This window comes from Dreissena polymorpha, chromosome 8 (genome assembly GCF_020536995.1).
Source record: "Dreissena polymorpha isolate Duluth1 chromosome 8, UMN_Dpol_1.0, whole genome shotgun sequence".
NCBI classification, from domain to species: domain Eukaryota; kingdom Metazoa; phylum Mollusca; class Bivalvia; order Myida; family Dreissenidae; genus Dreissena; species Dreissena polymorpha.
The window spans coordinates 36,850,250-36,874,579 of NC_068362.1; the positions used below are offsets into that span (position 1 = coordinate 36,850,250).

The window sequence follows — 24,330 nt, forward strand, 5'->3', positions numbered from 1 at the left end:
GAACACTCAGTGTGTCTGATGTTGGATAGTGCGTCTTCTATGGTTTTGGCTAGAAATAGACTGATTAATCCCTTCGCTTATCTAAATTAAGTTTAAATAAATGCATTATATAGCATAAACAACAGTTCAAGATTATTTTGATATACAACTCAAACAAAAGTTGGAATCAGATGGAAACCTTTACCCGATCGTGGTTATGACAAAATTAAGTGTTGTGTAGCCTAAACGAAGGCTTTTGAGTACACTTTCTCGCTCTCGCGAGAAACACCGTACAAAAATGTACACAAACTTTGTGGTTGTCAAGATAATCAACGTCTTTTCACTTTTAAAAATTTAAGTTTTGGACATTTACATCTTATAAAGGTAGATGTTTACATTCATTAATTCACTTTATTAAGGTTTCAGTTGTGTTTCCCATTAAAAACATTAATCTTCATTGGCAGAAAAGGTAAAAAAATGAAACATGTGTGTTTTGATTTTTTTCAATTTTGTAACTGACAAGTGTAAATAAGTCACCGTAAAGCACGACAATTGATAGCAGTGTTTCTAAACTATAGAAAAGATTGTATTGGCCTCCAAACAGTTTCGGTCACTTTTTGCAGTGTAAAATGTCAGCTGATCTAGTCATATGAATGACAGTCATTTAATAAACCCTATTCCATTACTTTTATTGGCAATTAAATATTATTACTTGTAAAGTTGTATAAATGTCACAGTTATATAAAGAACACAAAGTTTCAGTGACGAAGTCCTAAGTCATAATATGCTTTTTCTGTATCATATATTACTTTTTTAACTCACAGTATTTCATTAGAGCCCTCTGGATTTTGTGTATAAACAAAACTGCATATTGACAGAAAACATCTCTTGCTGCCAGCATGATCATTTTATGGTAATTTAATGTTGTACAACTCAGACTCAAACAATATTTGCATTTTTATAGTTTAATTGATTGTCTTAACGAAAAAGTCAGAAGTGCTTGAAAATAACTGTGATATTTATTTTATTTGATATGTTAAATTCCATACATGAAAATTGTTCTATACATTTTTTATTGTTACTTTGAATGATATGTCAGATCTTTGTTAATTCATGTTTAATTTAATATTAGTGCTTTTTAACCTATTTACCACAAATCTACCTGGCGAAAAAATAAACAACAATGGCGAACAGTGGTGTTTATGTTTCTATGGCAGTAAATATTGAAGGATTTTTATCATAAAAAGGCAATAACCAAAAAAAATTAAGTTGAATATGATTGTCCTTTAAATCATTCATGTGAGAAATGAAGAGGGTTTCTAGACGCAAGTGAATATTCCTTAAGTAGTACTAAGACGCTATACCGTGTTGCAGGCTACTTCAAAATTTACATCTGCAAAAAGATGATAGAAGTCAGAACAAATTTCATAATATCAAAGATAGAAATTCAAACAAACACTATCATATTAACATAGCTACGGTGGCATAGAGGTGACATTCACTCCTCTTTAGACTTTTTTTAGATTGCACTCCTCTTTTTTCTATCTCGTGGCCACAACTTAGTTACTCGTGGCCACGAGTGAGCTATGTCGTGGCCACTAGATAGAAAAAAGAGGAGTGCAAAACTAAATAAAAAAGGAGTGCAATTAAAAAAAGAGCAGTGCATTAAATATTAAAGGAATGGTGCATTAAACAAAAGAGGAGAGAATTTCGAGATCTCGAGATCCTGACTAAGCTAACTTGTGGCAACGAGTTAGTCAGCCAATCAAATTGTTCCATATTATGTTGATTATGTGCATATCATGTTGATCTTTATAAAAAGGGAAATAAGCATCAACAAACGAGGAGCGAATTTTAGCTATCTCGAGATCCCGACATAGGTAACTCATGACCACGAGTTAGTCAGCCAATCAAATTGTTCCATATGGTTGTCCTTGGTGATCTTTATACAAAGGGAAGTAATCATCACATTAAAAGCCCGCTTCGGTCAGCTATATACATGCATACAGAATATTTACACATGTTACACACAATTTGATTAGCTGACTAACTCAGAATCTTGAGATCTCGAAATTCTCCCCTCTTTTGTTTAATGCATCCCTCCTTTATTAACTGCACCACTCTTTTTATGTCCCCCACCACTATAGTGGGGGACATATTGTTTTTGCCCTGTCTGTTGGTTTGTTTGTTTGTGTGTTTGCGTCAAACTTTAACATTTGCTATAACTTTTGTAATATTGAAGATAGCAACTTGATATTTGTCATGCATGTGTAACTCATGGAGCTGCACATTTTGAGTGGTGAAAGGTCAAGGTCATCCTTCAAGGTCAAATATATAGCTCCAAAGCGGCCCAGAAGGGGACATAGTGTTTCTGACAAACACATATCTTGTTTTAATTGCACTTCTCTTTTATTTAGTTTTGCACTTCTCTTTTTTCTATCTCATGGCCACGACATAGCCAATGTCCATGAGATAGAAAAAAGCGGATACAATTTAAAAAAAAAGAAGTTAATATCACCTCTATGCCACCGTACATAGCTACTCAGTACTGTACTTTTTTTGTCTTAGTCTGATTTAGGACAATAAATATTTTAAACATTCTCACCTTATTACTGACTAAAAATAATAGTTTGTGACAGTTTGTCTCAGTCTACTTGTTAATTGATTGTAAAATAACTTAGATGCCGATGGTGACAGTTTATCCGATAACTACCCCCAATTGAGCTATAACATTGCAGTACAAATTTGGTCTGTAACATGTCATGTTGTATCACTTTATAGTATTGTTTGAATAATGAAATAACAATAATTTAATATTTAACATGTTTGTGAAACCTTTTCAACACTGTTAAGATGCTTTGTACTCACTGTGTAAATAATTTATTTGGAAAGACTTAATTTAAATGTTATTGTTATTACCGGTATATTACTTATTACTTATTGATTACATATTTAAAGGACATAGACAAACCCAGCATGAATGTTGCTTGTCAGTCACAAAGCATGTTAATGATAAATACTGTGTTGCATATTCAAATCAACAATATATATTTTGTTGACCTTACGCAGTTAAATGATTTCTAAGATTTATGAAGAAATGAAAATGACATGTTTACTGCATCAGTTATTACGCTGTGCGAACTTATAACAGTAGAGACTCACTGGCTAACAACCAAACATCAGTCTATTGTATGTGAATGACTTTCAATAAAACAAAATGTCTTGACCAACAAACACATATGAACCAATAAATGCAAGTGTTACCAACAATGAAATGAACATTTTTATGCTCCTCTAATTTTTTTTGCTCGGCTGTTTTCGGAGAAAACCAGAGGTTTTTTCAAAGCCAGCTCGCCGTCCGCCGTAGGCGTCATGCTTAAACCTTAACATTGGCTCTAAAATCAAAGTGCTTCCACCTACAACTTTGAAACTTCATATGTAGATGCACCTTGATGAGTTCTACATGCCACACCCATTTTTGGGTCACTAGGTCAAAGGTCAAGGTCACTGTGACCTCTAATATAAAACTTTAACATGGGCTGTAAATCAAAGTGCTTCCACCTGCAACATTGAAGCTTCGCTTTAAAATCAAAGCTCTTCCACCTGCAACTTTGAAACTTCATATGTAGATGCACCTTGATGAATTCTATACGCCACACCCATTTTTGGGTCAGTGGTCACTGTGACCTCTAATATAAAACTTTAACATAAACCTTAACATTCACTCTGAAATCAAAGTGCTTCCACCTACAACTTTGAAACTTCATTTGTACATGCACCTTGATGAGTTCTACACGCCACACCCATTTTTGGGTCACTAGGTCAAAGGTCAAGGGCGCTGTGACCTCTAATATAAAACTTTAACATAGGCTCTAAAATCAAAATGCTTCCACCTGCAACTTTGAAACTTCATATGTAGATGCACCTTGATGAGTTCTACATGCCACACCCAGTTTTGGGTCACTAGGTCAAAGGCCAAGGTCACTGTGACCTCTAACATAAAACTTTAACATAAACCTTTACATTTGCATTAAAATCAAAGTGCTTCCACCTACAACTTTGAAACTTCATATGTACATGCACCTTGATGAGTTCTACACGCCACACCCATTTTTGGGTCACTAGGTCAAAGGTCAAGGTCGCTGTGACCTCTAATATAAAACTTTAACATAGCCTCTACAATAAAAGTGCTTCCACCTACAACTTTTAAACTTCATATGTACATTCACCTTCCTCATTTCTACACGCCACACCAATTTTTAGCTTGACTGTTTTCAGAGAAAACCCGAGGTATTGTCATAGCCAGCTTGTCGTCCTCGGTCGGCCGTCAGCCATATGCCATTATATAGGCGTCATGCTAAAACCTTAAAATTGGCTCTAAAATCAAAGTGCTTCCACCTACAATTTTGAAACTTCATAAGTAGATGCACCTTGATGAGTTTTACACGCCACACCCAATTTTGGGCCACTAGGTCAAAGGTCAAGGTCACAGTGAACTCTAAAAAAAAAAATCTGACAAGCTTTCCCAGCCGAGTGTTGGCACCCGTTATGCGGTTCTCTTGTTTTAACTGAAGCATTTATTGTCTCTGATTGATATGTCTGTTGATATGGATTTTTTTTCAAAACAAAATATTCTTGTCAAATATAAATAGCTAAAAATAGCAGCTATAATTAATATTCTTCCCAACTTGCATGAGTCTAGTAAGTTAAAGCCACACACCTTGCAATCAAATACATGGCATGGTTAATTTAAGTATAAATAAGAAACATATTTTATCTACGCCATTTAGAATATATATGGTGGTTACAAGGTAGAAATCCGTATTTTTTTGCTCTTTTAAACTTAAAAATAATCGCGTTTGTCGAAATGGACGTATACGTCTAGAAAATCCTACTTTAGGTTTGAAAAGCATAAAAATTTCTTGCTAACTAGGCTTTAAGATTTAATTGTATCTATGCAAATTAGAATACATCTGGTGGAAACACGGTAGCAATCCGTCTTTTTTGCGCTTTTACACTTAAAAATAATCGCGTTTGTCAAAATTTACGTATAGAAATCCTACTTTCGGTTTTAACATTAAAAAAAAAAATTAAATTACTTGCTAACTAGGCTATAGATTTAATGAAAATATTGCACATTTTCAAATTGCATCTATATGTATTGATTAACATGTATTTCATTAAAGGTGTGTGGCTTAAATAAGGTGGTGCTGATCCATCAACAACTGTCAAGAATGCAAACAATTTCACGATGAACGCACACTCATACAAAATTCAACACCATGCACATGCGCACTCATATAAATGCACACATACGCAGGCATGCACACATGTATGCAAGTTTTGCACACTAACCCTTTGGTCATACATCAAAGTTTGTATATAGCAAGTTGAAAATAAATAATATTATTTATTTATTAACTATTCTACACACATGTATATGTTTCTTTAGTCTTTACGGAGGGTAATGTAAGCAAAACTAGCTTGCAAAAAATTATTATTGTTTTGACAAACATATTCTGCACTACGAAAATTATTATACACCTGCCACATAATAATTTGAGCTAGAATGCCAAATTCTTATTGGTTCCCTGTAATGTAATAACACAGTTTATGCATGGAAAGATAAATATAGCAACAAGAAGACAGCCATTTACTTGCAAGATTATAGGATTAACAAACATTGAGTGAACAGTTATCAAACAATGCAAGCAATATTTAGCTTATTGATGGAAAGATGCATACAGACAAAAGGAAGATGTAGTAATTTTGTTACAAATACAACAAAGCAAGCTGCAATTGTAATTTAGAAGCATGCATGTACCGGCGGATATTCCCTTCCCTAAGCGTCGCCAGTAAAAGCTCTAAATAAATTAGCAATTTTGTAATGTAACACATTGATTTAACCTTATTTGCTGATCGGTCACACCTGCAAGTAAAAGGTCTGCAACATAATTAAATCTTTAAAGTTCATAAAGTTGTGAATTGCAATTAACAATGCTCCCACATCAAAGGCCATACATTATTCTACATCACAATTTAATACTATATCACAAGGACATTCATACAAAACAATCACCAGACTTTTTCTTCGCACAATATTCAATTAACCCAGGAATTTAATAAGAAATAATTAATTAGTTCATAATTAAATAATAACAAATAACAGCATTTTTTAACATATTCAAATCACGCTTAACACAGGCTTTTTCCGCTCCATTTTGGGAATACGCCACACTGGAATTTTGGGAATTTCGCGTCGTGAAAACCCCATTTTGGGAAAAAAATTATTCGCAAAATTGGCTCAATTGGGAAAAATTATTGCATGTAAATAGTGTTTCTTGTATTTCAAAGAAGCCGTTAACTGGTAAATAACGACTTTGATGACTTATTATTAAAATTTTACAAAGTATTATGAATATGTGAGATGAGTGCAGGTTTTTTAATCTGAATTTGGGGGTGAAAAAATTGTGCAAAGTGCCGGATTTTAAGGAAAATAAGGAAAGTCTTAAATAATCATTAACATATATTACAGTTTTTAAAACAAAGTCAAGGTAACAGATAATTTAATTATGCAACACTTTCTATTTTCTACACCCGATCAGGTAAACTTATATATTTTAAGGTAAAAAAAACAAAAACAAAAAACAACCAGATTTGCATTGGGAATGGGGCCGAATTTCGGACCCGTGGCATAGGGCGGAAAAAGCCTGTAACACTTTCCACCTTGACTCAATTTTCATTAAGAAGAGACTTATGCACATTTACCTGCATGCATTTAGCCCCATTTTCCCATTGTGAGGCTCAAATGAATGTATTCCTCAAGAGACTGTCTATTTCAGATGCCACACAAGCTAGCGTTCAAGGTGACCCATGCGTCAGGACAGGATGAGGTCCACAGAGCCTCAGAACTCAACTACCACAGCCCTCTCACCAAGGGATGGCAGTCTGCAAGGTTGTACATAGGGGATGTTTGTACATGTACATGGTACATAGGGGATGTTTCAATTTAGCCAAGCTCTGGGAAAAATGCATATGCTTAAAGTGTTGTCCTAGATTAGCCTGTGCCATCCCTACAGGCTAATCACTTACTTGTATACTGGATTTTGTTCAAGAAGATACTTCCTTTAACCCTTTGCATGCTGGGAAATTTGTCATCTGCAAAAATGTCGTCTGCTGAATTTCTAAAATTAGCATTTTCTTTGATTTTTTTCAAAGAATACTATCAGAGTAGCAAACAGTTTGGATCCTGATGAGACGCCACGTTCTGTGGCGTCTCATCTGGATCCAAACTGTTTGCAAAGACCTTCAAAATTCGGTTCCCGCACTGAAAGGGTTTAACGAAAAATACCATAAAAGCAGTAAGTTTCGTCGTAGATTATCCTGTACAAACTGCAGAGGCTAATCTGGGACGAAACTTTATGCACATGCATTAAACCCTGTTTTTGCAGAGCACAGCTCATATGTTTACCAAGTAAAGCCTTCAGCGTGGTTGTAGAATGGCTTAATACAAAATTATTTAATGTTTTTTAGATTTTTTTAGGAATGTACTGACATCTAGTACATAATTTCTCCATTTCCTAAACTTCTGTTTAATAACTTTTTGGTCGTTACACCTTGAGTATGCTGTAAGAACATTTCTGTGTTGTTTTGAAATATGATATAAATGATATTCATTTAAGTGCATCAACATACTTGAATTGTATGCAAGGCAATTACATAACAAGGTTTTAACAGTGCATTTAAAGCGTTGTATACCAAACATTCTCATATTTTAATAATTTGTGATAAGGAAGTTGCCTGTTTTGTTAACTTTGTGGAGAGTTTCTGCATGTAAATCTATGCATCAAATTTTGAATGTGAATGTATTTTGAAAAGTTTCTTGATGATGATGATGATGTTGATGATGATGATGATGATGATGATGATGATGATGATGATGATGATGATGATATTTGCTAACATGACACTCTTTCTGTGTATTATCGCTTTATATGAGTCTGAGTTGAATTAATTCCTTTGCCTTAATAAATGAATATTATTAAACTTATTGTTAAACCACAGTTGCCAATTTGTATTATGTTAAATTCCTGTATTATGTTAAATTCCACAGAATTGTTTCAAGCTTAAAAAAGCTAGTTGCCTGACAGAACTACCAACTTTTGAATTTGAGTTGTCCAGGCCAAAATCTACTGACCCCTGGCTCACAGGCATCCCCTAATTTCCATCCCTGATGACGACAACAATGAAGACAACGATGATAGAACATAGTGATGATGATGTTGATGAAAATGATGTTGTTGTTGTTCCAGATACTGCCTGTACCCCCAGGACATTGTGGTACAGTTAGAGAAGAGGTCTCGACTTCGCAAGATACAAGTCCTCTCACATCAATACCTCATAGGTAAACACTGAACATAACTTGTTATATCATAGGTAAACATAGGTAAACACTGAACATAACTTGTTAAATCATAGGTTAACATAGGTAAACAGTGAACATAACTTGTAATATCATAGGTTAACATAGGTAAACACTGAACATAACATGTTATATAATAGGAGAACGTAGGTAAACACAGAACATAACTTTATATAGATGAAGAACATAGATAAACATGGAACATGACTTGAATATCATAGGTGAACATCGGTAAACACGGAACATCACATGTTATATAATAGAACATAGGTTAACACAGAACATGACTTGTTAAATCAATGTACACCAAAGGTAAACACTGAGCAGAACTTGTTATATAATAGAAGACATGGAGACCATAGGTTAACACAGAACATAACTTGTTATATCATAGGACAGAATCAGGTTTTGGCACACATTAGTTTAAACTCCTCCCCACCTATTGTTAAAGAGCTAATTTTCATGTATATACAAAAGCACTCATAACCTGCTGGCTCTTTGAAGAATCACAAAGAAAAATAATTAGCTCTCCAAAGAATTTATTAATGATTTAATAATGATCCAGACTTTAAAAAATATTATTTTCAGTGTGTTTGAAGTGTTTATTGTAAAGTGTGTTGATTTTTACTTTTCTCCGTTTCTATAGCAACAAGAATTGAGTTCTTTGTTGGAGATGTGCCTGACGGTATGCCTGTGGACCTGGACAATGCCAGATATACTAGGCTGGGGTAAGTGTTGTTTTACTTAAGTCAGCTCTTATTGTGCATTTTTGTGTATTGGCAATTTGGCATGTGGCCGTATATATTACAATAAAGATTGCCTTGATTGAATTTATAATTCCCTTAGGATTGTCTGTCTGGTGATGAGTTGTTTCTATAGATAGTCGTGTTTGAAAATTAGAGCTTTGGGAAAGGGAGCTTTAATGCATGTGGTAGTGTTTTTCCCAGGAGGGCAAAGGGGCATGGCGCATTACTTTCAAAAAGGGCATTTTAGCGCGCAGTTTAGGCAAAAAAGGGCAAAAACGTTTCCTGAATACCTGAATTACGGGGAAACATGTAATCGCATCAGAAGCAGTTGTGGAAAAATAACATTTAAACAAGCACATTTAATGGTAATAGATGTATTTAACTTACTATGATTTATATTAATATATATACCTTGCAATGTACATTTAAGTTCCATGCTGTTTCAATAAACTGTACAGCACGACAAACATAATAAAGCAATATATGCATATGAATCTGATTATACACAGATCCACTAACATATAAATGAAACCATGTTTGTCTTATCCCATTTTCTAACAATAATCTCGACATATGTTTAAAATAACATTGCGAGTAAATTGATCGCTAACAATATGCAAACACTCGTTTCTGTGACATACATCCACCGAGTAGATTACAAATAAATAAATAATATTGTTGCTATCTTAAACATTTTTATGCATCGTTGATTATCACAGACATTTTATTAATTTCTTCTTAATGTATAATCTCCATCGTTAATTCGATCGTTTGCGACGTTATTTGCCATTTTTGCCGAGTCACAATTTAATTCTGTATAGTCCGCCATGTTGATAAAATGTCAAATGATGTAAGCGACAGGTGCGCATAGCAACGTTAAATCGTATACGCGATTCGCATTTTGTTAAATAAGTATACGTCTCAGTAATTATTTCAAGAATTAGAATTAATTATCTTAAAGACGAAAACGATAAAGAATAAATTTGTTTGTGATTTTAAATGTAATAATGCGTAAAAATATATGTTTTGATATAACTGAATAATGCATGCAATGCACAATTGCCACGAGAATAACATCGAGTTTTTCATCAAAAGTCTCCGAAGTAATGATTTTATCGTAAAGAAGTACACATTGCCGAGCGAAAAGTGCGCTTGGTATAGCATAGCCTCTGGCATTATCGATTGATACTGACACGGGGTTATTCACGCATGACTAATTCACAGCTTTGGAGCAGTCAGTAAGACCTACCTATAAATCGAGCACTGTTATAGATTAAATCTGCTCAATTAATATAGTCGATTAGACGTGACGTCTCTCGAGTAAATCAAGCACAGTCGGAGCGTCACAGACAATCAAGGAAGCTGATTTTGCGGACCAAGTTAGATCGTAAGGCAATAAAGATGTTATCGATAAGGGCGCGTGGCGAAATTTGCCTTTGAAAAAAAAGGCGCGTGGCGAAATTTGACTTTGAAAAGGGCAGCATGGCGATCCGGGAGGGCGGCGTGGCTTTTTGCCACGCTAAAATGGCCTCGGAAAAACACTATGTGGATAAAGTGTTGTCCCAGACAGCCTTTGAAGTCCAGACAGGCTAATCAGGGATGACAGTTTCAGCTTTTGTTTAGAATTTTTTGTTTAAAGAATGTGATCCTCCTGAAAAATCAAGTTTTGATGGGAATTGTCTTTACGCATATGCATTAAACCGGGTTTTCTAACGCAAGATTCAAATAAATGTTTATGCATTTAATTAACCGTTTCCCACTCAGAGCCAAAGTGGAAATGGCTATGTTCAGGTTTTATGCTATTTGCTGCTCATCAGTATTTAAGGGTTGGAAATGAAGCCTTAAAAACTAGAACCTAGTAAAAAAGGTCTTAATTAAATGTAACTTTTTAAGGGACTACAAATATGTTAAAGTACATATCCAAGTGGTAAAGGGTTAAACATTGTGATTCCCACAGCTATGTGTCTCTCTCGGACAACGAGAAGACTGGTTTCAAGGCCCGGGAGCTCAAGTCAGTCCAGGTGGACGCAGTGGGGGTGTTCCTGAAACTGAACATCCACAAGAACCACATCAACAAGTACAACATGTACAATCAGGTCGGTCTGGTTGCCGTCAACGTCATCGGAGATAAGGTCCAGAAAGGGCTTGACGCCTTGGATGAACTTGTAAGCGAATGTACTGTAATACTTCTCAATTTGACTTGTATGGTACAAAATGTGTAGCCACAACATTTGACTTGTATGGACAACATTTTTTTTGCCACAACAATTTTCTTAAGGCAGTTAGTTAAAAGCTTTTTATGCCCCCGGTAGGAGGGCATATAGTGATCGGACTGTCCGTCCGTCTTTCCGTCACTTTTTGCGTTTAGGTTTTGAAAAATCCTCATAAATTCTATGTCCCTTGAGATGTAACCTTCATATTTGGTATGCATGTGTATATGGACAAGGCCTTTCCATACGCACACAAATTTTGACCCCTGTGACCTTGATGTTGAACTTAGGGTCCGCGTTAAGGTTTCGAAATCTGTGTTTAGATTTCGAAAAATGCTCATAACTTCTATGTCACTTGAGATATAACCTTCATATTTGGTATGCATGTGTATATGGACAAGGCCTTTCTATACGCACAAAAATTTTGACCCCTGTGACCTTGACGTTGAACTTAGGGTCCGAGTTTAGGTTTTGAAATCTGCGTTTAGGTTTCGAAAAATGCTCATTACTTCTATGTCCCTTGAGATATAACCTTCATATTTGGTATGCATGTGTATATGGACAAGGCCTTTCCATATGCACACAAATTTTGACCCCTGTGACTTTGACCTTGAACTTAGGGTCTGTGTTTAGGTTTCGAAATCTGCGTTTAGGTTTCGAAAAAAGCTCATAACTTCTATCAAGCATTTATAGGGGGCATAAGTCATCCTATGGTGACAGCTTTCAGTGCCCCACTTAAGCTGCGTATCTGCGTCTTTCACCCTATTAAAATGTTTAAAAACACAAATATATACAATATCATGCGTATTGAAAACGCAACCAATTTGACTTTTACGCAAATTCCTAAAATTTGATGCGTACGATACAATAGCTTCAATTGAAAATTCTTCGCTCATTTTCGGTATATCCTCTTTGCAATTATTATCGTAATGCGATGTCGCTTTTATTCAGCAAGTGTCTTCTTGAAGGAGCAGGAAACATTTGAAGTTATTCAAATGCTCTGCGCACTAGATTTTATAGTTAATTACAGCATCTGACCAAATTATTTACGACAAACATGCGTTTTCAATCTGATTTAATCCGTCGCTCATTGTGCATGTATTTGTAAAGCGTCTGTCCTTTCAGTTTCTATAACGATACAAAATAATAATGTCTAAGAGAGGCCGAAAGGCGTCCGCGATTGTTGCGCCAAAATATTAATCGATTGCAAACTTTTTTAACAAAGAAAGCAAGTGCAATTAAGTGACAAATCATTCGTGTTATCGAATTTTTAAGTTTAAAGGTTATATTATGGACAGTTTCAAGAATTAAAGATGTTATGAAACATCAGTTTATTAAAATTAATTATAATAGTTTACAGTTTTATTGAATCAATACAAGTTAGCTTCAATAAAAGTAAACTGAATCAGAATGGATATGTTGAAGTGACCAAGATTGGCTTTTATTAAACGGGCAAAGCAGCAATGATTTTAAGGTATGAATTTTTATAACTCATTTCACCCTATTTCAAGACCGAAATCACCCTATTTTTTAAAATCAATGGGTAAAAACCCTATTTCCCAAATAATTATCTGGGGCACTGAGCTCTTGTTATTTTATCTATATTGCATCAAAAGCCAAAGGCTTATTGAAACACTCTCAAGTCTGTTTTCTGGGTTAAACCAGTACTTGTTGTCTTTGGGGGAGATCTACATTAACAAGTACAACATGTGCAATCAGGTCGGCCTGGTTGCCGTCAACATCATCGGTGACAAGGTCCAGAAAGGCTTGATGCCTTGTATGAACTGGTAGGAGTTTAACCAGCTCAGAACCAAAGTAAAAAATGGTTTTATGCAACCAGCATAAAACCAAAAGAGCCTGTGAGTAACTCGCTGTCTGTTTAGGATTTATACTGTTTTTTACTCATTGGTGTTTAAGGGTTTGAAATGAAGCCTTTAAAACTTTGGATAAATTAGTGGGAGTTTACCTGGGTGAATGTAATGTTTAGTTCAGGTAAGATTCAGAAAGGACTGGATACATTGGATGAACTGGTAGGGTTTACAAGGGTAAATGTTCTATAAAACTGTTTCTGTAAAACTTTGATTGATGTGTGTAGTCAGTAAGGTGTCTGCCTAAAGACCAGGAGGTCACAGACCAAATATACTTAGTAGTGGTTCAACTGAGGAAACAGGGAAACATACTCTAGAGGATGTCAATAGGCCTTATGTTTTCACTGCAATCACAATTCAATGAATACGTTTTAATTAAGTTAAAACTTCTCACTTTGACTTGTGTGGACAAATAGTTGTACCCATTGACATATAGTTGAACCCCAAATTTTTTCTTCAGGCAGTTGGGCATTTTTAGCCAATCACTAATTTGTTGAAAGGCAGAGTAGGCCTTTAAGAACAGTGCATGAATGTTTAATATAGACTTAAGTCATATCAAAGTGAAAACTTAATCCCTTTAATTAAAGTCTATATTTTAATTCTTAAGATAGGTAAATGAATCTTATGGAGATCCTGTTTTTACTGCGACCTGGAAGGGTACTGCTTTTTTAACTGTGCACAAAGTTTTTGTTTAACCCTTTGCCACTTAGATTCGTATTTTGACGCATTTGAAGTTCCTTAAGAAGTTAAATTTAATCAAAGACCTTTCTAACAAGATTCAAGTTTTTAAGGCTTCATTTCCAACCCTTAGATACTGATGAGCAGCAAACAGCATAAAACCTGAACAGACTTCAAGTTTCTCATAGACTGTTCAGGTTTTATCCTGTTTGCACATAGCCATTTTCACATTGCTTCTGAGTGGGAAAGGGTTAAGTTAAGTTAACTATTTAAGACAATATTAAATTGGCATTTACCAGTGATAAACTGAAATAATGATTTTAAGAAATATACTTTAAGTTGTCACTATGAAACTTTGTGAACACTGGTATAGAACTCATCAAACTTCAGCAATTCTTATGGCATTTTTAGCTCATCTATTTTTTGAAAAAAAATTATGAGCTATTGTCATCACCTTGGCGTCGGCGTCGGCGTTGGCGTTGGCGTCGGCGTCCGGTTAAGTTTTGCGTTTAGGTCCACTTTTCTCAGAAAGTATCAATGCTATTGCATTCAAACTTGGTACACTTACTTACTATCATGAGGGGACTGGGCAGGCAAAGTTAGATAACTCTGGCGTGCATTTTGACAGAATTATGTGCCCTTTTTATACTTAAAAAATTGAAAATTTTGGTTAAGTTTTGCGTTTAGTTCCACTTTTCTCAGTAAGTATCAATGCTATTGCATTCAAACTTGGTACACTTACTTACTATCATGAGGGGACTGGGCAGGCAAAGTTAGATAACTCTGGCATGCATTTTGACAGAATTATGTGCCCTTTTTATACTTAGAAAATTGACAATTTTGGTTAAGTTTTGTGTTTAGGTCCATTTTATTCCTTAAGCATCAGAGCTATTGCTTTCATACTTGCAACACTTACTAACTATCATAAGGGGACTGTGCAGGCAAAGTAATGTAACTCTGACTGGCATTTTGACAGAATTATGTGCCCTTTTTATACTTAGAAAATTGAAAATTTGATTAAGTTTTGTGTTTAGGTCCACTTTATTCCTACAGTATCAAAGCTATTGCTTTCATACTTGCAAGATTTATGAACTATCATAAGGGGACGGTGCAGGCAAAGTTATGTAACTCTGACTGGCATTTGGACGGAATTATGGGCCCTTTATACTTAGAAAATTGAAAATTTGGTTAAGATTTATGTTTTGGTCCACTTTACCCCTAAAGTATCATAGATATTGCTTTCATACTTGGAACACTCACAAACTATCATAAGGGTACAGTAAAAGGACAAGTTGCATAACTCTGGTTGTCATTGTTACGGAATTATGGCCCTTTTTTGACTTAGTAACTTTTAATATATGGTTAATTTTTGTGTTTCGATCCACTCGAAGTATCAAGGCTATTGCTTTCAAACTTCAAATACTTACATGCTATCATGAGGTTACTGTACCTGGCAACTTGAATTTTACTTTGACCTTTGAATGACCTTGACTCTCAAGGTCAAATTATTAAATTTTGCAAAAATTGCCATAACTTCTTTATTTATGATTAGATTTGATTGATACTTTGATGAAACTACTCTTACCTGACATACCACAATAGACTTCACCCAAACCATCCCCCGTGCCCTCCCCCCCCCCCTCCCCCCTCCCCCCCCCCTATTTTTTTTATTTTTTTTTTTTTTTTTTTTAAGATCATCTCACAAATGACCACCACACCCTCACACTATACCCCCACCCCACCCCCCCCACCCCACCCCCCAATTTTTTTTTTTGATTTTTTTTTTTTTTTTTTAAGATCATCTCACAAATTATCACCACACCCTCACACTATACCCCCCCCCCCCCATTTTTTTTTAAAAACGGTTATGTGGTTATGTTTGAAATACCGTCCAACCATCGCACCCAAACCCCCCCCCCCCCCCCCCCCCCCCCCCCCCCCCCCCCCCCCCCCCCCGATTTTTTTTTTTTTTTTTTTTTTTTTTTTCGCTTTTTTGGAAGATAATGTAATAAATGTCCACAACCCCACACTATACACCCCTCTTCACTCCACTCCTCCCTCCTTTGTGATTGAAAATGAGAGTCCCTTCACCTTTAAAAAGAAAATAGATGAGCGGTCTGCACCCGCAAGGCGGTGCTCTTGTTTAAGTCCTCAATCGTTTTCAGGATTTGTTCAGTGAAAGGAAGAAGGTGTTAGATGATCCAAGTTTGGAGGGGCTCTATGACAGGTAAGTTACTTCCAACAATGGAGCCTTGTTCTGAGAAAAGGGGCTTAATTCACTTGTGCAAAGTGTTGTCCCAGATAAAGGGGCTTAATTCACTTGTGCAAAGTGTTGTCCCAGATAAAGGGGCTTAATTCACGTGTGCAAAGTGTTGTCCCAGATTAGCCTGCCACAGGTGCAGTCCCAAAACGCTTATCAGGGAAGAAACTTTCTGTCTACAGCTGGATTTGGGGTTAGAAGAGACTTACTTCAACCCAAAAATTAATTGAAGCATAAATTGTTGTCCCTGATTAGCTTTTGAGGACTTCACAGGCTAATCTGCGATATCACTTTACGAACTGGGATATCACTTTACGAACTGGGATATCACTTTACGAACTGGGATATCACTTTCCGCACTGGGATATCACTTTACACACTGGGATATCACTTTCCGCACTGGGATATCACTTTACACACTGGGATATCACTTTCCGCACTGGGATATCACTTTACGCACTGGGATTAAGCCCAGTTTTCCCAGAACATGGCTTAAATAAAGCTGCTTTGTAAAGTCTTTCTAAACCTGTTTATAAAAATAATGCAAATCCTTAAATAGAGAATTTACATAATGACAGATTGAACATATGCTAAAAACTTGTTTGTTTTTGTCCATTAGATTACCTGGTCTTTGTTACTATTAACATCTCTATTTTGCTGTAATGACCTGACCTTTGTTACCATTAACAGCTCTATTTTGCTATAAATGCCCATGGACCTGGCCTTTGTTATTATAAACAGCTCTATTTTGCTATGAAAGCCCTATGACCTGGTCTTTGTTACCATAAACAGCTCTATTTTGCTATAAACACCCTTTGACCTGGCCTTTGTTACTATAAACAGCTCTATTTTGCTATAAACTCTCAGACCTCGCCTTTGTTATTATAAACAGCTGTATTTTGCTATAAACACCCTTTGACCTGGCCTTTGTTACTATAAACAGCTCTATTTTGCTATCAATGCCCTTTGACCTGGCCTTTGTTACTATAAACTAGGGATGGCATCAAATACCTATATCGGTATTCGAATATTCGCAAATCCATTCAATCGAATATTCGAATATTTGCATAAAACGGCTGGATTGATTTAACTTCTTTTACTCAGTTTTGTATCCAATAAGAATATTAAATATAAATTGACACAGAAATACAATTGAATATACAATTGTTGTGTTGAGAAATAGAAAGAAAATGTAGCTTAATTGTAAAAACAAACTTTGAAAAAGCCTATTTAGGCAAAATATATCAGAAAAGAGTGAAACTTGTTCAGTGTTAACTTCAATTGTTTGGTAAGTTATATCCATTTGCTGAATACAAGGCTGTTTATTAACGTTGCTATCGAATAATGGTATCGCTGTCGGCTGATACTATGACCGATACTATTGGGCACAAATAGCAGGAAAAACATCATGTCATAGAAATTTATTTTAATTTGAAATTTTAAAGTAATGATAGCATGTACCTTTATATAAAGAAACATATCAATAAGGCATACAAAGTACACCAAATATTCAAGAACAAATATAAGGAAAAACAACGTGTCAAAGAATTTTATATCGTATATTGCATTGCGCAATTTGAGTAATTCACACATTTTAATGGCTGTTCATACTGTAATCACAGAAACTTTATTCACCAGGTTTTCCGAAGGAAAAAACTGGTTATTAGATTGGCGAATGCGGGCGGGCTGGCTGGCTGGCTGGCTGGCGGGCGGGCGGAACAAGCTTGTCCGGGCCATGACTATGTCGTTCATTGTCAGATTTTAAAATCATTTGGCACATTTGTTCACCATCATTGGACAGTGTGTCGCGCGAAATAATTACCTTGATATCTCCAAGGTCAAGGTCACACTTTGAGTTCAAAGGTCAAAAATGGCCATAAATGAGCTTGTCCTGGCCATAACTATGTCATTCATTGTGAGATTTTAAAATCATTTGGCAAATTTTGTTCACCATCATGGGACGGTGTGTCGCACGAAAGAATCACGTCAATTTCTCCAATGTCAAGGTCGCCACGACTAAAAATAGATTTTTTTTTAAAACAAACTTACAAAGGGGGTTAATTTTGTTTGTTCATTTCAAAAGTTCAGTTTGAGTTTTCTCCCTTTATCAGATTTTTTTTTCACAATAAAACCTGGTTTTGTGACAATTTTGTCCCTTGTTATTAATGGCCAGTCAATTGAAACCGTTAATTGGCACCCCATTGACAAAAAACAGTTCGAGGCCTTTCTTTGAGTGTGTATATTGCATTGCGCTATCAACGCTGATACGGGCCGCGTTATCAGTTTGACACGAAGTACGTCACACCGAACATGTTAATCCCAAATGATTTCGGGTGCCAATTAGTAACTGGCTCGCAGGTCATTTAATATAAGGGTAATTACGTTTGGAAAAAAATTGCGAATATGCGAATATCAATTCTGTTACTCGAATACTGACCATTCAATCGAATATTCGAATATTCAAATAATTTTGCCATCCCTACTATAAACAGCTCTATTTTGCTATGAAAGCCCTATGACCTGGTCTTTGATATGTACCAGGAACTTGTAACAGCTCGATATTGAAATAAAAGCCCTACTGATTTGTTTACAGACCTGACTATATATCCCCGTTAGACGACCTGGCCTTTGACATGTACCAGGACCCAGAGATAGCGCAGATTATCAGGAAACTGGAGAAGAAGAAACAAGAGGCAGTCCTTCGTAAGTGAAGCATCCAACAAACCAGTTTCAGTCCATCATACAGACAAACAACTGCTCAGTGAATATTGGGGCTTAATGGATCTGTGTAAAGTGTCATCTCAGCATAGCTTGCGCAGTCCAAACAGGCTAAGCAGGGACAAAACTTTCCACTTTGATGGTATTTTTGTTTAAGAGTTCTCTTCTGAGCTAAAATCCAGTTTAGGCTGAAAGTGTCGTCCCTGATCAGCCCATGCAGACTGCACAGGCTAATCTGAGAGGCACTTTTCACACATGCATTATGCCCTGTTCTTCAGAGTGCCGCTGATTTATTACAGGGCTTAACACTAAGGCACGTCCGAACGACATTCACTGCCTGTACCTAATTCCGGGCTAGCCAATGTCCCAGGAACCGGTCGTGTGTATTTAGGGCGGGATTATGCGTTCTATATCAATAAACTGTGTTTTAAATAAGCTTTTCAAAGATGCAAAAATCTTAATGCAGTATGATCAGATGACAATTCAATCCCAGAGTGAAGTTGGAGACAACAAACAGATCGTATCTGGAAATATATTTGGAACCCCCTGAATGCAATAAAAAAGAGGCCGACAATTCAGAAAATCCCCGGCGGTTTTCCTGGTAAAACACGTCAGTACCTATTTTTAAACGGAAGTCCTCAAGATACGGTTTTTGATTGGTCTCCTCGAAGTGACGTGTTTTCTCGATAAAAAAACGTTTTAAACTAAAAGCCGGGATCGCCCAGGATTGTCCGGGATCGATGAAGGTATAAAACTCAACATTACCACAAAGCTACTATAAAATTATTAGTTAATTATCAATTTTAAATAATTTCAATTTGTTTGATCGATTTGAAGTGTTTTGACAATCGTTTTTACGCAATTCAATTAGCAAAACTAAAATTAATTGTGGATCCCGGCTTTTAGTAGAGAGTTAACCCTGTACAATTGTTACGACTACCGTAACATGTTATTTTGCGACACCTAAGATTCACTTACTATTTGTCGTCAGACGGCAACCGCGGCAATCTATGTAAAAAGGTTTTAACATTCACATCGTTGTTTAAGTTTGGCTTTACGGGTGGGGATGGGGGTTCCTCAGATAATAAAAGAAAAGGGAAGGAGGAAAGTAAGAGAAATTATGAGGGGAAAAAACAAGGAAATTTCTCCCTAAATGGCGTGAAAATTACAAATAGATGTGTTAAGTAGATGAATATTGAATTCATTAGCATTAGTAAGGCAAGCTAATAAGAATGATTGAATCATAATTGCGCATCTCCACGCACAAGAAAATACAAATGGAATGATCAATATAAAGGTTTTGATAATACTTGGGAAAGGGCACATGAAAGATTGGTCAGGGCTAGTAGGTTCTGCATTTACTAGCCCGAATGGGCTAGTTGAAAAAAAAGTTAGTGTTAAGCCCTGTTTTATATTGTGAAATCTGTAATCTGTAGACAAAAAAAAAATTTGACCAAAAAAATTTAAATAAAAGTTATCAGAAAAACTATCGAGACTATTGCGGAGAACACTTAAAAGGTGAGTAAAGTGATTGGAATCTGTTTTCACCAACCCATTCAAAGAGTTGAAAGTAATGAACAGTATAATATTTTTTATAAATGTATGAATAATAAGAATATTTACCTATAAACTGTGTTCTAATGTTCCTCGGGTAATCAATGAAGATGTTAAGCTTAGATGATTAACAAGTAAGATTCAAATTAATTCCATTTATTAACAGTACAGTTTCAGGTATTTTCTTTAAGCACCCATAGTATGTTTAACGTAATAATGGTGAAATTATAATGATTGGACTTTATGCTTGATATTGCAGAGGAAAGATACGAATATGCCAAGAAATTGAAACACACGATACAGGAGTTGCAAAAGGTACAGATTAAAAAAACAAAATGTTTTTTGTTTTCTTTTCTTTTCAAATCAGGGCAAAATGGGGAAAATATAAATTTGTTTCAAAGTTTTTGCATCACAAAAATAAATACCACTCATCAAGGTGTGTTATTTTAATGTTTTCTAAACCTACCTAAAAACTTATCCAGTATTACCCAGTATTCAGTATTCTCTAAATCAATCCTCATTCCCATAAAAATTGGGCTTAATGCATTTGCATAAAGTGTTATCCCATAAAAGTGGGCTTAATGCTTAATGCATTTGCATAAAGTGTTATCCCATAAAAAGTGGGCTTAATGCATTTGCATAAAGTGTTATCCCATCAAAAGTGGGCTTAATGCTTAATGCATTTGCATAAAGTGTTATCCCATAAAAAGTGGGCTTAATGCTTAATGCATTTGCATAAAGTGTTATCCCATAAAAAGTGGGCTTAATGCTTAATGCATTTGCATAAAGTGTTATCCCATATTAGCCTGTGCAGACTGAACAGACTAATTAGGGACGACTTTTTCAGCCTATGATTGATTTTCATCTACAACAGACCTTCTTTAAGCAAATAACAAACAACCTAAAAGCGTTAAGTGTTGTCACTTATAAGCCTTTGCACACTGTGCAAGCTAACCGGGGACAACATATAATGGTCATACATTAAGCCCTGTTTCCCAGAACGTAGCTCAATAAATTTCCTTTAGGTTGGAGAATATTTTCTCTAATCCAGGATCTTAATGTAAAAATCTATCATTAACCTACTATTTTCTACAATCCATGCTTTTCTTTAGGCTAGAGATTATTTTCTATAATGATTTCCTTCAGGTTAGAGATTATTTTCTATAATGATTTCCTTCAGGTTAGAGATTATTTTCTATAATTATTTCCTTCATGTTAAAGATTATTTTCTATAATGATAATGATATTAATTTCTGTAGCGGATCCGTGGTCTAGTGGTAACACACTGGCTTCACAATCCAGAGATCGCTGGTTCGATCTCCCGCTGCACCTAACCTACTAACTCGTCTTTCGCATGAGACGTTAAACCGAGGTGCAGTGTACTAGGTGCTATACACCGGGTACTAAAAGACCCAGGGTCACCTCTGGAACGGGATGTCTTCTGTATCTTGCACTATCCCCCGTAACCAACTAACACGTCTTTCTAGGGGCGATGGCCATATGGGAGACAATCCCGGTGCACTTGATAAAAAACAACAACAACAACAACATATAATGATTTCCTTCAGGTTAGACATTATTTTCTATAATAATAATTTCCTTCAGGTTAGAGATTATTTTCTATAATGATTTTCTTCAGAGAAGAGATTATTTCCATCATGATTTCTTACAGGTTGGAGAGAAGCTGGGCAAGTATGAGGTGGAGAAGCGGCAGGCGGTCGAGAATGAGGATTATGACAAGGCAAAGCTGAAGAAAGCCCAGATGGACGAGTACCGACTGCAGATTTACAGGGACCTCAATGTGCATGACCTTATGGAGACCACAGGGGTTAGGAAATGGGTCGTGTCATTGATTTGTTAGCAATTTGAGCAAAGGGCCATAACTCTGATTTGTTAGAAAGTTCTTAGGATTATTCTGATTCTTTGATTGTTTTAAGCAATTAGCTATAAATCTGATTTTTGGCAGTTTTGTGCAATTTTCCTCGACTCAGGTTTGTTAGCAATATGAGCAAAGGGCCATTACTCTGATTGTTTGCAATTTTAGCAATAGGCAATAACACTAATTTTTAACCAGTTTTTAGCAATATTCCATAACTCTAATTTTTGGCTTTTTTTTAGCAAACGGCGGTATTTAATAAAAAATAAAAAATTTACAAAACAAAACAACATAATTATAGTATAATATTTACTAGTTTGTTGCAAACTGTCTCAACTATGATATGTTTTAGTTTTTATTTTAAGATCACAATTCAGGTTGTTCTATATTGTGTGTGTGTGTGTTGTGTTAAGAAATAATAGAGAAAAAGCTAATACAGTTAGTTTTCTCTCAAGTTATAAAATATGTAGATTTCTTAATTGTTTTCAAGCCAAGCATTCGGAAAAAAGTTATAACAAAAGAACATGACTATAAAGTCATTAGTTTAATAAAGGTGTTCCCTGAATCCAGATAGTAACTACTGACTTGAGATCATCAGGGACCTACATTTTAGAGTACCTTCAGGAGATTGCAGTGGTCAGAAAAAGGAAACAACTATGATTTTTAGCTCGACTATTATATATGAAATAAATAGAGTGGAGCTATCCTACTCACCCCGGCGTTCCCCTTAGCGTGCACATGTTAAAGTTTGCGTACTTCCCCAAATATTTCCTATGTCCTTTGACATATTGCTTTTATATTTTGCATACTTCTTTACCAACATGACCCCAATGTATAAACAATAGCAGACAACTGTATCAAGCATTTTGACAGAATTATGACCCCTTTTGTACTAAGAATATGCATATTATTGATAAATCTATGTTAAAGTTTGCGTACTACCCCAAATATTTCCTATGTCCTTTGACATATTGCTTTTATATTTTGCCTACTTCTTAACCAACATGACCCCAATATATAAACAAGAGCAGACAACTGTATCAAGCATTTTGACAGAATAATGGCCCTTTTTATACTTAGAATTAATGTTAAAGTTTGCATACTACCCCAAATATTTCCTATGTCCTTTGACATATTGCTTTCATATTTTGCATACTTCTTTACCAACACCAACATAATCCCTATCTATACACAAGAGCAGACAATTGTATCAAGCATTTTGACAGAATTATGGCCCGTTTTATACTTAGATAATTGAACATTTGGTTAAGTTTTGTGTTTTGGTCTATTTTACTCCTGAAGTATCATAGCTATTGCTTTCAGACTTGGAAAACTCGCTAACTATAGTAAGGGGACTGTACAGGGCAAGTTGCATAACTCTGGTTGGCTTTTTAACAGAATTATGGCCCTTTTTTGTCTTAGTAACTTTGAATATTTTGTTAAATTTGTGTTTACATCCACTTTACTTCTAAAGTATCTAGGCTATTGCTTTCAAACTTCAAATACTTTCTTACTATCATGATGGTACTGTACCTGGCACGTTTAATTTGACCTTGACCTTTGAATGACCTTGACTCTCAAGGTCAAATTAATAAATTTTGCTTACATTGCCGTAACTCCTTTATTTATCAAATTTGATTCATACTTTGACAAACTAACACTTACCTGACATACCACAATGCACTCCACCCAAACCATCCCCCACGCCCCACCCTAGAACCCCGCCCCCAACCTCAACTCCCCCCCCCCCCAACCCCAACCCCCCCCCCCCCCCCCCCCCCCCTCCAAAAAAAAATAAATATTTTTTTTTTCTTATTTTTGAAAGTTTGAAAGATAGTCAATTAAATGATCACACACCCACATTATACCCGCCCCCTGCCCCCCCCCCTCTCCATGATGGCTTACGTTATACTGTCAAGCACTCTAATAGTCGAGCGCGCTGTCCTCTGACAGCTCTTGTTGTATTTATTTTTATGCTCCCCTAAAATTTTTGGGGGGAGCATATAGTAGCCGCTTTGT

At 35.7% G+C, this 24,330-nt stretch overlaps 1 protein-coding gene across 6 annotated transcripts in view; it reads left to right on the top strand.

Annotated features, from left to right (window-relative positions):
• Positions 1-247: 247 nt before the first annotated feature.
• Positions 248-24,330, top strand: part of LOC127841138 (centrosomal protein of 104 kDa-like) — an 82,787-nt gene continuing 58,704 nt past the window's right edge. For 5 of the 6 annotated variants that reach the window (XM_052369751.1, XM_052369753.1, XM_052369756.1 and 2 more), the window contains exons 1-9: positions 288-448; positions 6,822-6,934; positions 8,292-8,383; positions 9,048-9,129; positions 11,105-11,312; positions 16,069-16,130; positions 18,757-18,866; positions 20,695-20,750; positions 22,108-22,263. In XM_052369751.1, coding sequence (XP_052225711.1) covers positions 6,822-6,934; positions 8,292-8,383; positions 9,048-9,129; positions 11,105-11,312; positions 16,069-16,130; positions 18,757-18,866; positions 20,695-20,750; positions 22,108-22,263 — 879 coding nt within the window. In that variant the 5' untranslated portion in view covers positions 288-448. Of the gene's footprint in view, positions 449-6,821; positions 6,935-8,291; positions 8,384-9,047; positions 9,130-11,104; positions 11,313-16,068; positions 16,131-18,756; positions 18,867-20,694; positions 20,751-22,107; positions 22,264-24,330 lie in introns of all 6 variants that reach the window. The other variant, XM_052369752.1, reaches the window with a different exon arrangement.